Source organism: Octopus bimaculoides, chromosome 8 (assembly GCF_046866305.1).
Source record: "Octopus bimaculoides isolate indiv1 chromosome 8, ASM4686630v1, whole genome shotgun sequence".
NCBI lineage: Eukaryota > Metazoa > Mollusca > Cephalopoda > Octopoda > Octopodidae > Octopus > Octopus bimaculoides.
In genome coordinates, this window is record NC_142935.1 from 6,382,226 (window position 1) to 6,399,130 (window position 16,905).

At 37.1% G+C, this 16,905-nt stretch overlaps 1 protein-coding gene across 1 annotated transcript in view; it reads right to left on the bottom strand.

The window, feature by feature from the left end:
* Positions 1–16,905, bottom strand: part of LOC106878897 (S-adenosylmethionine decarboxylase proenzyme 1) — a 47,699-nt gene that overhangs the window by 30,049 nt on the left and 745 nt on the right. The window contains exons 2-6 of the mRNA XM_014928246.3: positions 8,543–8,629; positions 4,859–4,985; positions 4,300–4,374; positions 3,064–3,091; positions 1,237–1,279 (exon numbers count right to left, since the gene is read on the bottom strand). Of these exons, the coding sequence (XP_014783732.1) occupies positions 1,237–1,279; positions 3,064–3,091; positions 4,300–4,374; positions 4,859–4,985; positions 8,543–8,629 (360 nt within the window). The remainder of the gene's footprint in view (positions 1–1,236; positions 1,280–3,063; positions 3,092–4,299; positions 4,375–4,858; positions 4,986–8,542; positions 8,630–16,905) is intronic.

Sequence of the window (16,905 nt, forward strand, 5' to 3'; positions counted from 1 at the left end):
GATTCGCGGTCATAGGATCGCGGTTTCGATTCCCAGACCGGGCGTTGTGAGTGTTTATTGAGCGAAAACACCTAAAGCTCCACGAGGCTCCGGCAGGGGATGGTGGCGAACCCTGCTGTACTCTTTCACCAGAACTTTCTCTCACTCTTACTTCCTGTTTCTGTTGTGCCTGTAATTCAAAAGGTCAGCCTTGTCACACTGTGTCACGCTGAATATCCCCGAGAGCTACATTAAGGGTACACGTGTCTGTGGAGTGCTCAGCCACTTGCACGTTAATTTCACAAGCAGGCTGTTCCGTTGAACGGATCAACTGGAACCCTCGACGTCGTAAGTGACGGAGTGCCAACAAACAAGACCAGAGCCAGAGAACTTTATTGAGGAAATCCCAACTATGTCCAGCCAGTAGCATCTGGTTTCCTCCACTAGTTCCTGCTCCTTATCTGTAAGTGTTATCACATTCTAGTTATCAACGGTTAGGATTTGTTCCCTTCTAGACCCTTTTTGAGGTCTCAAGATATGTAAACTTTGTGCATTGATTTCACACTTCCCAGGACAGGTTGCAAGCCCATCCCCAATTTTCACAGCATTGGATAGAGACTGCAATATACTTTATGGACTGACCCCTCCACCTAATGCCTGAACATGTCTCTTGTTACCCTGTTTAAACGACAATCTTGTATGAACACTTTTATTGCCTCTATACTAAATGATGATGATGATATTGCAATTTTTAAGGACTTATTTGTGTCATTTACAAATTTGGTAATTTTCTCAAATCAACAAAAGCAAGGCTTTATTTTGAGGTGGCCGTTACTCACCATGTCATAACTACATCACTAAGTTGTGAAAGTTTTCTTGAGAAATAACAAAGTCACCCAATGCTCCATTTCCCCTAACAGATTACTGTTGATACAGGGTTGCTTATTTGTCCAGTAAGTGCCTGCTAATCTCATAATTAACCATTGTTTCTGGTGGCCAGATCGCTAGCCATCATCTGTGACCTGTCTCTAACAATGCAGCTCTACAGAGAATTATTTTAAAAATGAAAGCAGAAATTTGAAAAAATAATAAACAAAGTAAAATTTGGATTGGAACAGACTGAAAATGAAGAATCAAGACAGAAATATCCTAACTTCAGAAGACAGAAGGTATGTAGAACTTTGCAAACCAATGTCTGTAATAACAGAAACAAAAAAATTAATTATTTGGTTATAATTGTATTTGTAATGTACTTACCAACAATCTTTGTTTATTCTTCCTAAAGTGTAGGCAACACCATCTGAATGCAAAGACAAAAATATAATAAACATGAGGAAAGACCTTAAGTAACGTAAGAAAACATTGTTTCTCCACAAATAGCAATAGTATGAAAATAACAAGAATAGAACACAACTCTCGTCATCATTGTTTAACATCTGTTTTCCATTCTGACATGGGTTGGACGATTTAACTGGGGACTGGCAAGCCAGGAGGCCGCACCAGGCCCCAATCTGATCTGGCAATGTTTCTACAGCTGGATGCCCTTCCTAACACCAACCACTCTGAGAGTGTAGTGGGTGCTTTTATGTGCCACTGGCATGGGAGCCACCCAGGCAGCACTGGCATCGGTCATGTCCAGATGGTGCTTATAGCATGCTACCAGCACTGGTATTGGTCACAACTACAATTTCCATTTGATTGTGATTTGATTTTGATTTACTTGACTCAACAGGCCTCCTCAAGCACAGCATGTCACCTGACGATTCAAAGGTACTTTTAAATGGGCTGGTTATGTGACACTGGTGTAAGCTACAGCTGTGAGTTTACTTTCCTTGCCAGGTCTCCACAGTCACAGCATATCTCCAGAGGTCTTGGTCTTTTGTCATTGCCTCTGTGAGGCCCAACATTCGAAGGTCATTTCAATTCGTTTAAATTGTATTTTAAACGAAAGATTTGTTAAGATAAGCTTTGCATTTAATATTTCTGTTAGTTTATATTTTAATAAACACAAAGTTAATAATGTCAAGTTTATAATTTTCGGTAAGATAAGTTTTACATTTATTTTTAATAATAACGGAACAAAGCTTTGTTGTGTTAAGTCCTGGTTGCCACAGATATAGATTATTTGATAATAATAAGAGTATGCTAAAAACAGTTTACAAGAAAGTAACAATACAAACAAAACAAACCACTCACAAATACAGTACACACACACCCGGAAACTACATAAACCATAGTGGTTGGCGTTAGGAAGGGCATCCAGCTGTAGAAACTCTGCCAAATCAGACTGGAGCCTGGTGTTGCCATCCGGTTTCACCAGTCCTCAGTCAAATCGTCCAACCCATGCTAGCATGGAAAGCGGACGTTAAACGATGATGATGATGATGATGATATACACACACAAATGCATACTCAGTACCAACATGCACACACATACACACCACCACCAGGACAATTATAACACAAACACTCAAGAGACACACACACACATAACATCCCCACCAACACAAAAAACACATATATACACATGCACACACACACACACATGCGAAAAAACACGTACACACACACAACACTCTGACAAATACCAATCACACACATTTTCTTGAAAGGAACTTGGGCCCTTTGCCTCAGTGAGGCCTAACACTCAAAAAGAACTTGGCTGCTTTGCCTCTGTGAAGCCCAATGCTCCAACAGTGCTCTTTATGTGCTACCAGCATAGATACCGGTTACATGACACCAAGATCAGCCACGACTAAGATTTCACTTGGCAGTTGTCTGTCTTGCATACCACACCTGATGCTTCTTATGCCTAACTTTTCTCTCAAGATGCATACATACATTACACACACACACACACACACACACACATATATATCTGTTGCATGTCTTTATGGTGGATGCTGATGAGGTGTGTAGACAATATCATGTATAGGTAGAGGCTTGTTTTTGGTCAACATGTCCTGTTGGGTTTCTGGTCAACACTGACCCTAGCATGTGTGCATGCAACTGCTTTTACACCTGGTGTAGCTTTGGGATCAATTTGTAGAGGACATTTGTTAAATTATCTAAAATATTACTTACTACCAAATAATTCATCCAAATGACTGACCTATAACAGAAAAAGAAACAATATATTAACCACATTGATTTGTTTTTATAGATTTATTGTAATCAACAAACTTCAATTTGTTAGCTTAGTCTTACAAAATATGACAGTGACATTTGTCTAAACATCTCCTCTAACTCTCTTATGAAACTGCCCAACCCATACCAGCAAAGAAGACAGATGTTAAATGATGATGACAAGATGTTAAATGTTGATGATAAAAACTAAAACACAGTATTTTTTTAAATCACAAAATTAAAATTGTCAATAACCACAGTATCACAGTCAACTTTAGACATGTATTGACATAATAAAAATACATGCCAATATATTACTTACAAAAAGTATTGCATAAAAACTTGCTGTAAGTTGTTTATGTTAAACAAGCAAAACAAACAGTTGTACATATATTCAGCTTCTAGGCAACACCATGCATCTCTACAAGTACATTTATTAATTCAGCCAACTTACGTAGAGTTCTACAGACTAACTTCCAGAAATAATTTTGACCCTAATTTAGTTTTCATCTTAACACTTTCCATAGGGGCATATCCCAACAGATTCATTATCCGATCCTTAATTATCTTCGTTTAGAAATTCATATTCTTCAAAAGAAGATAAAATAACATGTAATAATAATGACCGGTTACCCACTATTCTAAACTTTGACCGCGTGTGCTAATTCAAAGAAAACACAGAAATAGTTTTCTACTGACTTCTTTAGGGTCTAGGAAGAGATTTAAGCTAAGCACTGCAAACTAACAAAACAGTTTGATGGATTAAGCCATCAAAAATGAGATGGCTTTACCAGCAACACAATGTCGATGATTGAAAACAAAATGCCAACCAAATAGATTGTAAGCTGACATTCTACTTACTATTCCAAAATTAGACTATATAATAACATTTATACACAGTATTCTCAGAAATAACACATTCTTTTGATATTTATTTCGCTAAGGGGGTGAGCTGGCAGAATCATTAGCATGCTGGGCAAAATGCTTAGCGGCATTTCATCTGTCTGAGTTCAAATTCCATCGAGGTCAACTTTACCTTGCATTCTTTCAGGTTTGCTAAAATAAGTACCAGTCAAACACAGGAGTCAATGTAATCGACTTTTCTCCTCTTCCAAAATTTGAAATCAGTATTTATTTAGCTAAAATCATTAGTTTTCCCAAAAAATTTACGATTAAATGAAATAATCTAATTACCTCATCTTCAAAGCGTTGATGAATTTCATGTTGTTTTTCTGGCTGTCTAAATTTCTTTCGAGAATAAAATACATCCTGTAAAAAAAATTGTCAAGAATTTAATCAACCAAGTTTAGTATTAGTATTCTAATCCTGACCTTGTCTATTTATATTTGCTGCCACTACAGTTGCTATGCCAGCTGTAGAAAATATTTTATGCAAACAAGTGATATAGGAATCATAAATACAAGTGAACAAATATGAAAATTATTAATAAATATAAATGGCTCAATCAGAAAAACTTCATCAAAATAGCTACTAGACAGGTCATTGCAAATATAAATCATTGAACATCAATAATGTAGAAAAGTGTCCAAAACTTTGATATAAAACCGACTTTTTTTGCTGAGTGCAACAAACCTCACAACATTTGGAATAATTAGTGAATTATTTTATTATCTTGATTTTAAATTGAATCAGCAGCAAAATGTGTTTTGTAAAGAGCAAAAAGCAAAAATTTTAATATAAACCAAAAGGAATTAGGAATATTTTTAAAAAGCAGAGAAATGAAAATACTCACATCAACAGAATCAATGTTACATTTGTCTTTAATTAGCTTCAACAATGGCTTCACAGCTAAGAGCAGTGTCGTAGTACCACAAGTTTTCAAAATAAAACGCCGTTTTGTAACAAACATGCTGCTTTCACTGCAAAAATATAATAAATATGTAACTAAAAATAGTCATGGCATCAAATATTATTTCATACTAGCAGATGTACCCAGCGTTGCTCGTAATTAAAATGGCATAGTTTTTTTTTCTATTGTTTTACTTGTTTCAGTCATGTGACTGCGGCCATGCTGGAGCACTTCCTTTAGTCAAACAAATTGACCCCAGGATTCATTCTTTGTAAGCCTACTACTTATTCTATTTGTGTCTTTTGCCGAACCGCTAAGTCATGGGGATGTAAACACAGCAACACTGGTTATCAAGCGATGGTAGGCGTACAAACACAGACACACACAAATATACACATAACGACAGTCTTCTTTCAGTTTCTAATTGAAAAAATTATTTAAATGGAAAAAATTACCATATTTATGAAATATAGCTAAAGGGAGGTAACCGTGTAAAACATTAAACTATACGAAGAGCTATTTATTTATAGCAATCACTCTCCATATATTTCAACATTTCAATATTAACATAAATAAATATCTGGTTATGAGATATAATATACAACATATAACATATAACATACCACACAATATATAATATTTGATAATGAGTGAAAGTATTGAAACGAAATCTGTATTACAAATTAGATGCTAAGTCTATAAATACTTTTTACTATATTAAGTACTAACATTCATGTCAGAGGAAATTAACTCATAGTAATAGATAAATAACATACCACTAATATGTAATATATAGTATATGTGAATATTTGGTAAGATATTACAATATATGAAAAATATACGAGAAATATTAAAATATTGAAATTTTCAAAAAACATGAATATTTGGTAATCGTATAATGAAAACGTTTTATATATATATATATATATATATATATATACATACATATATATATATTCACACCCAACACACACACACACAGATGTATTTTATCCATGTAGACACATACATACACACACACATATACAATATATGCACACCTATATACACATACATAAATATATGCATATATATATCATCATTGTCGTCGTCGTTTAACGTCCGCTTTCCATGTTGGCATGGGTTGGACGGTTTGACTGAGGACTGGTGAACCAGAAGGCTGCACCAGGCTTCAATCTGATCTGGCAAAGTTTCAAAGCTGGCTGCCTTTCCTAACGCCAACTACTCCAAGAGGGTAGTGGGTGCTTTTACATGCCACTGGCACGAGGGCCAGTCAGGCTGTTCTGGTAACGACCACGCTCAAAAGGTGTTTTTTATGTGCTACCTACACAGGAGCCAGTCCAGTGGTACTGGCAACGACCACGCTCGAATGTTGTTTTTCATGAAAAAGATGTGTGGCTATTTTTATTTTTGTTATTATCATGGTGAAGGACGGAGTTCGAAATAAGTTACAACTCCCGCCAATTAGAATGAGGTATGTATATGAAAATGAAACCATTAAAGTGAAAGTATCTGTCATTACAGTATCGAAATGTGATTGTTTCAGTTTTGATACTGAAATAGTTTTCTTTTACTGTCAGTGTTTCTCCTTCCTTTCTTTTTGTATTTGTTGTTGGATTGTTCGTAAAGGTTCATAAGTGAAAGTAGGAGTTGAAAGGATTTGTAAAGGTAGTAGAAAGAGGAAATTAGATATTATTAGGGGGGAAATGTTAATTTGTGTAGTTTTATGGATTTTATTTGTAATTAGGATTTATTTTGAGTGAAAAAATGACGCAGTGACCTAACTTATTGTATTTAGAATATTAATTCCGATTCTTTAATTCAAGAAATTTGGAATTGTGTAAATGTATGAATTTTAAACGTACACACACACACAGAGAAAATCTGCCTTTTATAGATAAGATATATTTAACTTTATCCTTATAACCTGCATTTCTGAGTGCTACATTATATTTTTCTTTAAATGGAACACTGCTCATATATACAATATCCCATAACCAGATATTTTAAAAGTTTATTTATGTTAATATTGAAATGTTGAAATATATGGAGAGTAATTATTATAAATAAACAGATCTTCGTATAGTTTAACGTTTTACACGGTTACCTCCCTTTAGCTATATTTCATAAATATGTTAATTTTTTTCCCATTTAAATAATAATTTTTTTAATTAGAAATATACATGCACAAACACACATATATATATACACACAAACACACACACACACATATATATACATTAGCAGGTTTGTGATATTAACTTCAAGAAACCTGCCAGTCACCTATTAGTCTGGTGGATATACTAGTCAGATTGACTACATCCTCGCCAGGAAACAGGAAAGATGGCTATTTATAAATGCCAAAATCTTCCCAGGTGAAGAATACACTCCACAACATAGCTTAAGGATCCTGCAAATAGACAGAGATTTAGAGACGTAGAGGGGGATATAGCATCACATGATGTGGAAGACAACTGGAAGTTTGTACAGAACAACCTGTCAAGGGCTACTGATCAGATCTGTGGCTGGTGCAAAGTCCCTCTTGACCCAAGGTAATGTGGTGGTGCAACAATGCAGTTGACAGGGCCATTAGGGAAAAGAAACAGGCATGGAAGAACTGGAAGAACGGTGGTAGCAGGGAATTGTATCAGACCCACAGAAGGGAAGCTAGGAGACAGGTTTACTTAGCCAGAGGGGAAGGAGATACGAAAAAAATTTGTTTATGTTCTGCATCGTGAGGACCAAAGTGTTTCATGTCGCGAGACAGTGTGTGAGTGAATCATGATATCATAGGAGAGAAATGTGTCTGCATGGATGATGCCTCACTTGCATTTAATGAGGCTGCAAAGAGAGAGACTGAGGGACGCCACTATGAAAGGTTGCTAAATAAAGAGAATGAATGGGAGAAAGAGAATCTGCCAAATATCAGCCCAACAGAGGGACCAGCTATCCAAATTGATAGGACCTTGGTATATAAAGCAATTAAGGGTATGAAGACAGGGAAAGCCCCCAACCCATCAGGAATCACCGCTGAGATGCTTAAATTTGTGTACTTTGTAAATAAATTTCAGTAATTTATTGTAGTTGTTTAAAAATAGCGAACATTAAAATAGAGAGTGAGACTTCACCGTTTTTACGTCAATACCAGAAGTTGACATTGAGAAACCTTTTTAAAGTGAATCAGAAATATAAAGCAATCAAATGAAGACCCTATTATATGTCTGGGGTCAAATTATTCATGCATCACAAGTACAGGAGTAATTGGTGAGGCCATTTTCATGTGAAAAGCGAATACACACACATCTCTATTCTATATATTAGATTTATATACATAGTGAAACTATTAAAAGTGAAAGAATAAAAGTGAAACTATTAAAAGTGAAACTATGATTGTTACTCCATCGAAGGTTTCACTTTTATTCTTCTTGTTTTGGGATGTAATACAGAAACAGTGCCAATGTTTCATTGTTTTAACTCAAAAAAATTACATGCTGACACTCCTGGGGTCTCATAGTATTACCATGTAAAATTTGATTTGATTGAGCCGTTTGAGAATGCATTAGGAACAGACAGAGACACAAAAGATTTTATATACATATATAGATTCTAAATTTAAGTAAATATTACCTTAAAACATAAGCATCCATATCTGCATCTTTCTCATAGCTAATTATTTCAACACGGACATTTTTAAGCAGTTCTGCCCATTCTTGTCTGAAGAATAAAAAAGAGAAAATATTAACCAAATCAATACAATTATGCTATCAGATGTTAACTAAATGTATGCTATGAATCATGCCTTATGGCCTGTTTTAAATATTACCAATTCAGAGGAGGAAGGCCAGTGCCCTTTTGACATCTTCAGTGCCTCTGTGACTTGTGGGAAGTTATCCCAGGACAAGATTCTTGGTACACACACACACATAAATAAAAGGGATGGAAGAGGTTGTGGAGAACTACAATTGTTTCAAAAGCATATCAGGTATACCTTAGGTAACATTACAAATCTCTCATAACTTACAGGTGTACTTTAACCTCAGGTACATCTAACTTTTCAGTTAAAAATAGTCCACCATAAAGGAGGACGCTAAAGAAAACTGGGTTAGCAGAAACAACCAAAGTGGGAGTGGAGATTAGAATAAGTAAAAAAACCAGTGCTTACTGATAACCTTAGCAAAATAAACAGAAGTCTGGTTTCATTTTGTTATCATCATACACAAATTATTGTAATAGCTGCAAAAGATTATGATCTCATTAATGTATGTGGCATCAGTGATGGGAAACTAATGTACTGAAAGCTGAGACATTTAATCTCTAAGGATAGATAAACATAATGGCATCATTTACAACACCAGGGCTCAGTTTTTTGCCCCCTATTATCATTGACCTCCAGGACATAACAAGGGAATTTATAACTAGCTGCCCTTAGGAACTATTATATGCTGATGACCTCATTCTTATAATGGAATCTGTAGCAAACATAAAAAGTAGTACCACAAAAGAAAGATGGAGGATGGGTATTAGAAGGGGAAAGGCTTGACAGGCCCTCAATGTTGCTGTGATGGATGGGTTTTCTCTAGTACAGCATATTGCCACTCATCTCAGCACCCCGTCATTTTCTCTGAGAGGTTCAACAGCTTGAGGCCAGTTTTTATCACTTCATCCCACATCTTCCCATGTCTTTCTCTTCCACAAGTTCCTACCACATTTAGCAATTAGCATTTCTTTATGTGGCTGTCCTCATTCATCCATTCACATCACATGACCATACCAATGCAACCTTCTCTCCTGCACACCACAACCGATGCCTCTTATATCCAATTTTTTCTCAAGACACTTGTACTTTTTTTTGCATGTGACACTGACATTACACATCCACTGGAGCATGCTAGCTTCATTCCTTTCCATTTTTTGTGTGTCTTTCACATTTGCAGCCTGAGTTACACAACCATGTAGCATTGTTGTTTGTATAAAGGCATTGTGCAATCTGTCTTTCACACCGAGAGAGAGAGAGGATTTTTGTTACCAATAGGGACAATGATTCACTGCACTTTCTCCCATCAGTTCTTATTCTAGCAACTATACATTCAGCACCACCACTTCCACTGCTAATTAAGGTCACCTAAGTGTCAGGAACTATCTACTACCTCCTAGGCATTGGAAAGCATCTATTTCCCATGTGCTTTTAGTGTTTATTTCACCTATGCATCTGCAACAAAGTTAACCTTCCTGTAATTCCACTGCACCTCTTATATGTCCATAGTTTGCACTGAGTACAACAAATGGAATTTCTACCGACACCTACATATTGAACAGGGCCATTTACTCAAAAGGTTTTCTTACTAAGTAGAACTTTGGTCTTTGCCAAATTAACTTTAAGGCCTTTTGATTCTAGTTCTCCCAACAAGCTGTCAAAAGTACAAACATGCAACTTAGACTATCCATTTAAGTACTAGCATAATTTACAACTAAAGAATCAATGCCATAGTTTGAGAGCGGAAGCTGGATCTGTCTGAGGAATGACCAACAATCCAAGAAATGGTCGATAGGAGACCCCTCCCTCTTTCTCCCACACATAAAAAGCATAGAAGGAATGTTAGCATTCCTTTTACTTCACTCACAGCCAGGCTTTGTAACACACACACACACATGCATGTGTGTGTCTGTGTGTTGTTTACATTTGAGCTTCTTCAAAAATCACTGGAGAACAAATTATAATATTATTCTCCTCTCAACAAATTGTCAGCTGGCTTTGTGCCATGAAAAGAGTATTATTTGCAAACCAGATAAGGGCTTTATGAACAAGGACATCAAACTATAAAAAAATGCCACAATCATAGCTAAGCCATGGAAAAAAAACGGATGTAAAATGAACAAACAATACATCAAATTACTAAAGTAATTACAGAAGTATCAAATTGCTCAAGTAATTAAAGCAATAGCAAGTTGGTGAAATAGATCATGAAAATTAGAGAGAGAATTATAGCCCAATTAATTTGTAACGGAATTAGACTAGATAAAATGTAGTTTGGTTTTGTGATGGGGAGTATGACTAATACCATCTTCCTCATGAAACAGCCACAGCAGAAGTATTTAGCTAAATGTAAACCATTCTACCTAGCGTCCATTGACCTGCAGAAATCCTTCAATAGAGTGCCATGCTTTGTAATTTGGTGGTTTCCAAGGAAACTAGAGATAGACAAATGGCTTGTGAAAGCCATGTAAACCACGTGCAAGGGTACTGTTAGTAAGTAGTCATAAGTACAGCAATTTAGAGTACAGATACGGGTTCACCAGGGCTCAGTTTTTTGCCCCCTATTATCATTGACCTCCAGGACATAACAAGGGAATTTATGACTAGCTGCCCTTAGGAACTATTATATGCTGATGACCTCATTCTTATAATGGAATCTGTAGCAAACATAAAATTGAAATTCCAGGTATAAAAGCAAAACCTGGAATTAAAAGGCCTTAAAATTATCTTAGTAAAGACCAAAGTCCGAGTGAACACGAGAACAGACAGGACTCTACTCTCCTCAAGAAAGGTGTAGGCTGGAATTTCATATGGTATATCCAGTGCTAACTATAAACATACAAGGGTTGCAATGAACTCACAAGAAGGTTAACAGAGAAAGTAGTGTTGGTATGTGGAAGCTGAACACTAAGGACACATGGGGTAATTGGTTTTCTCAAATGACCTGAATGCTCCCTAGAGGTAGCAGATAGTTTCAGTTATCTAAAGGACCTAATTAGAGTGGAGGAGGATGTTCTGGAAGTAGAGTTGCTGGAATAAAAATGGGATGCTGAGAGAGCTCTTACCTCTGTTGGCTATAAAAGGTCGCTTTCTCACTCTCAAATTGAAAGGCAGATGCTTGTGTACAAACAGCAATGCTACATGGTGGTAAGACATGGGCCCCTGAATGCAGAGGATATGGAAGACAAGAATGAAGCTCATATGCTCCACTGGATGTGCAGTGTTGGCTTACATGTATGGTAAAGTGCTAAGTTATTGAGAGAAAAATCAGCGATAAGAGGAATTAGATGTAGTGTGCAAGAGAAAAGACTGCACTGGTATGCTCATGTGATATAAACAGATGAAGACAAAGAAGTGCTTCGTAGCACGGTCTTTCCTTGTCCTAGATGTTCTTGGAATAAAAATTGGCCCTTTCTCATCTTGGATGTGGACTACCAAGTGTCTTCATGCACTACCTGCCTGATAAGAAAGTCAGGTACTTTCATGGCCCTGGTGATGGACCTGATTGACTTGGAAGGATCGTTGTCTATCATGGCCTGGGTCTCACCAACAAATTCAGGAGTTCTTTTCTTATCAGAACGATCAGAGTGAGTTTTCCAAGCTGCCATACCTTCGTAATCACCATTAGACTCATCCAACTTTTTCCGAATCCCCTGCACTGTCCTCAGATTGACACCCAAACACTCTGAAATGTTTGTTTTGAAGCTTCCAGCGCAAATGACAAGCAGTACAGCATGTCGTTTCCAAATTTCTGGCAGAGTGAATTGCGTCATTGTGATGTTTTTCTCACAGACGGTGCCCAACTGACCCTACTATATTGTGTGGTCAACAAAATCAAAAGCAAACAATGCACATGCGCAAAATTAAAAAAATATAAAATGGCAACGATTTATCCATCACACCCTGTGTATGTGTGTGGAGGCGCAATGGCCCGGTGGTTAGGGCAGTGGACTCGCAGTCATAGGATCGCAGTTTCAATTCCCAGACCAGGCGTTGTGAGTGTTTACTGAGCGAAAACACCTAAAGCTCCACGAGGCTCTGGCAGGGGATGGTGGTGAACCCTGCTGTACTCTTTCACCACAACTTTCTCTCACTCTTACTTCCTGTTTCTGTTGTGCCTATATTTCAAAGGGCCAGCCTTGTCACACTGTATCACGCTGAATATCCCCGAGAACTACGTTAAGGGTACACGTGTCTGTGGAATGCTCAGCCACTTGCACATTAATTTCATGAGCAGACTGTTCTGTTGAGTGGATCAACTGGAACCCTCGTCGCTGTAACTGACGGAGTGCCGTAGTAGTATACATACACACACACACACACACATGCACATGCATGTATGAGCAAGCGTAGTTGTATGTACGAGTGATTGAATACATGTATATTCTTTGTGTACATTTGTGTATAAGTATCATCATCATCATCATCATCATCATCGTTTAACGTCCGCTTTCCATGCTAGCATGGGTTGGACGATTTGACTGAGGACTGGTGAAACCAGATGGCAACACCAGGCTCCAATCTAATTTGGCAGAGTTTCTACAGCTGGATGCCCTTCCTAACGCCAACCACTCAGAGAGTGTAGTGGGTGCTTTTACGTGTCACCCGCACAAAAGCCAGTCAGGCGGTACTGGCATCGGCCACGCTCGAAATGGTGTCTTTTATGTGCCACCCGCACAAGAGCCAGTCCAGGGGCACTGGCAACGATCTCGCTCGAAAACCCTACGAAGGCCAGTCAGGCGGTACTGGCAACGGTCACGCTCTAGCTTTATTTTATGTAATGAAGTCAGCATGTGGGCATGTGTGAGTACAATATTAACCCTTTATGGCCTAGTTTACATATAAGTGTATAGAATAAAAATGTATGTTGACTTTGATCAGGTCCCGTATAGACCATAATTTGAGCTGACTTACTTTAAGTAGGTACCAAAGTTTAATGTTTACAATCAAATGCATTGTAGGATACTCATGAAGTTCTCTCAAGATAGTAGCGCCAACTAAGCAGTTAGCTGAGCAGTCTTTCCTCAAAATATAAGCTAGTGAAAGCTTATTTTTGTTATTTTGTTCATTCTTTCTAATTTATATATTTATTTTTTGTTATCTTTGCATTCTGAGTGTAGATCATAAAAAGTTTTTGTACACTTAAGTGTTGTTGGCACTCTGTCGCTTACGACAAGGGTTCCAGTTGATCCGATCAACGGAACAGCCTGCTCGTGAAATTAACGTGCAAGTGGCTGAGCACTCCACAGACACGTGTACCCTTAACGTAGTTCTCGGGGACATTCAGCGTGACACAGTGTGACAAGGCTGACCCTTTGAATTACAGGCACAACAGAAACAGGAAGTAAGAGTGAGAGAAAGTTGTGGTGAAAGAGTACAGCAGGGTTCGCCACCATCCCCTGCCAGAGCCTCGTGGAGCTTTAGGTGTTTTCGCTCAATAAACACTCACAACGCCCGGTCTGGGAATCGAAACCGCGATCCTATGACCGCGAGTCCGCTGCCCTAACCACTGGGCCATTGCGCCTCCACACACTTAAGTGTACATCAGGAAAAAGAATGAATACAGAATATCAATGAATATATTGAACTGAAATGATGATATAACTTTGCATACAAGTTATGTCTTGATCGATATTTTATCAACATGTTCCACTGCATATAATATCTTTTTTACTTTCAGTTCCTTTTACAACAGAGTTTACAAGATAAGCTGTTGTGCAGGAATATCAGACTACATTTATGATTTTGAAGTCCTTGGGGGAAAAGATGCAAAGAAACCACCTGCAAATGTTTAGGTTCAGTATGAATTTGGAGAGAGCAAGAATGTGGGGCCAAGCCTTACAAAGGATCTTAAAAAAGAATAGAGGTAAGATTTTCTTTGATAATCTATTTGCAAGAATTGAAGTTATGATTCTGCTTAGACATCAAGAAATCTTTGCTGTTGGCACACTCAGAACTGATAGATTAAGAGGTTGCCCTATACCTACAAAGTGAGCAATGAGAAAGGAAGGAAGTGGATCCATCTGCAAGTTTGCTGAGAAAGACCACAGTCTTGTAATTTGAGGATGATATGACGACTATGACTGCAAGGAGCTGAAAGTACCCCATTCTGCAAGTGTCAAAATCTACAACCACTACATGGGTGGGGGTTGATAAAGCTGATATGCTCCTTTCCCTTCACTAAACCAAGACGCGTACCAAGAAATCGTATCATAGGATTGCTTTTCATATGATCTGGTTAGCTGTTGTCAATGCGAAGTACGAGTTCTTTGGTTGACTTCCACACTGACATTTGTAGAAGCCTACTCCAAGCAGAAAACATATTGAGAGTGAAGAAGAAAATAATATTCCTTCTAAGAAATTATGATCATTGAAAGCATCATCAGTTCCAGATTCAGTCCATGTTGACAATATTTCTCTTGCCTGTAAAATTCACCACTAACTGGTGCAAGATGAACAGCTGTAGCTGTTGGACAAAATTTATCTGTTCCAAGTGCCAGGTATATCAGTGTGTGGCAAAAGGTAGAGAAACTGGTTTCAGAAATTTCATGGAAATGATCATGATTATATATTTCATTTTAGCAATCACATAAAGTTACATTTGCTTTTAGAAAGAAAAGTTCATTTCAATTTCTTTTTTATTCCTCATGTACACTTAAGTGTGCAAAAATTAATACCCTATTTTCATAAATTCCAAATGAAACCAGTGCTGTTTTTGTGTTAGTTTCAACCCAAGTAGCACCCAAAATAAAAACCAATAAAAATATTATTTCTTAGATCATAGGCCCTTAAGTGTTAATCACCTAAGAACTTTCTGAAGTCACCCCATAAATCCATTTATATAGATATGGAAATTACTTAAAACCACACCCAATTCTACCCCGTAGAAGTTATTTCTAGAGTAGGCACATGGTTGGTTACTATGAATTAAAAAAATTCTCTCAGGGAAAAAGAAGAAAAATATGATTTTAATCTTGTTTACATTGAAAGGAGTAAGATTTCCAGTAATTCAGACCACTTCATGGTCCCATCAGACAAAATGGAAAAAAGCGATGCCACAGAAGATGTCCAAGGAGATATGCTTCAACAGCCATACTGATTCATGGGGCTTACATTTGCAGATACAATCTCCAAATCTGATGAGATCTAATGTATTACTTGAACATTTCTGTTGTTTCCATGGGTTATCTGTGAGCCCTCAAAATATGCAAGTCCTTTTGCATTCTGTACTGAATTTTATATGCGCTGTGAATGTACTGGATGTGTTGCATGTAACTCTTTAATATTTTTCTCTTCTGTCGAAAGTGAAAGCGGGTTGTATTCCCATATTCTAATGCTGTGGCTAAGAGAGGATGGATTTTGCTTTTCTGTTTGTAGCTATGGTTGTAAACAGATGTAAGGTTGAAATAATTGTATATGGGGAATAAGGGAAGAAAATCGCGAACCCTCTGTATTCAAGGCTGTGTTGCTTTAGCACCAGGTCTGACCTCATCGCGTATACTTATGCTTTTCTGAAACAGTGTATCTAAAACTAAATTCGTATTTGATTTCTTTGGCGTTGTTTGTAAGATGTGGGACAATAGATTTGTACAAAATATGGCTGCATGATTTACAATGGTTTACGTTTGATCGCATAACACAAACACTTCTCTTCCAATAGATGTAGCAGTCCTATGTAGGCTTCTTCGTTTGTTCGGTTATGTATGTTTTGGAGTTTATAGAACGGTCGTTTTGGTTAAAATTAAATATTAGTGGAATGACTCTTGCGCTACTCTGCTCGGGAAATTTTTTTTTAAAAATCTACATGCATTATTGTAAATGCTTAAAGAATTGAGAAATTATTGCTAGCCAGCGATTTTCTTCATCTTTTAATTTTATTCTTTTATATTTCCTTCGATGTTTACTTTCAGTAAAGCAGAATTTGTATATCAATACATTCTGCAGCAGAGTTCAAAAACAACTATCAACAAAATCTTCAAAAAAATAATAATAATAAACTGGAGGGAAGTTAATAGTCAATTGATTGGGTACGACGCACGTGTTGAGATAAGAATTTGTTTAATGTTTAGACACATCTCAGGCCAACAAACAATATTTATTGCACCCATTCATTTAACTCATGCACATACCTATTATTATTATTATTATTTTATCGGTATTTTGCCCATCACTACGTTCTGAGTTCAAATTCCGCCGAGGTCGACTTTGCCTTTCATCCTTTTGGGGGTCGATAAAT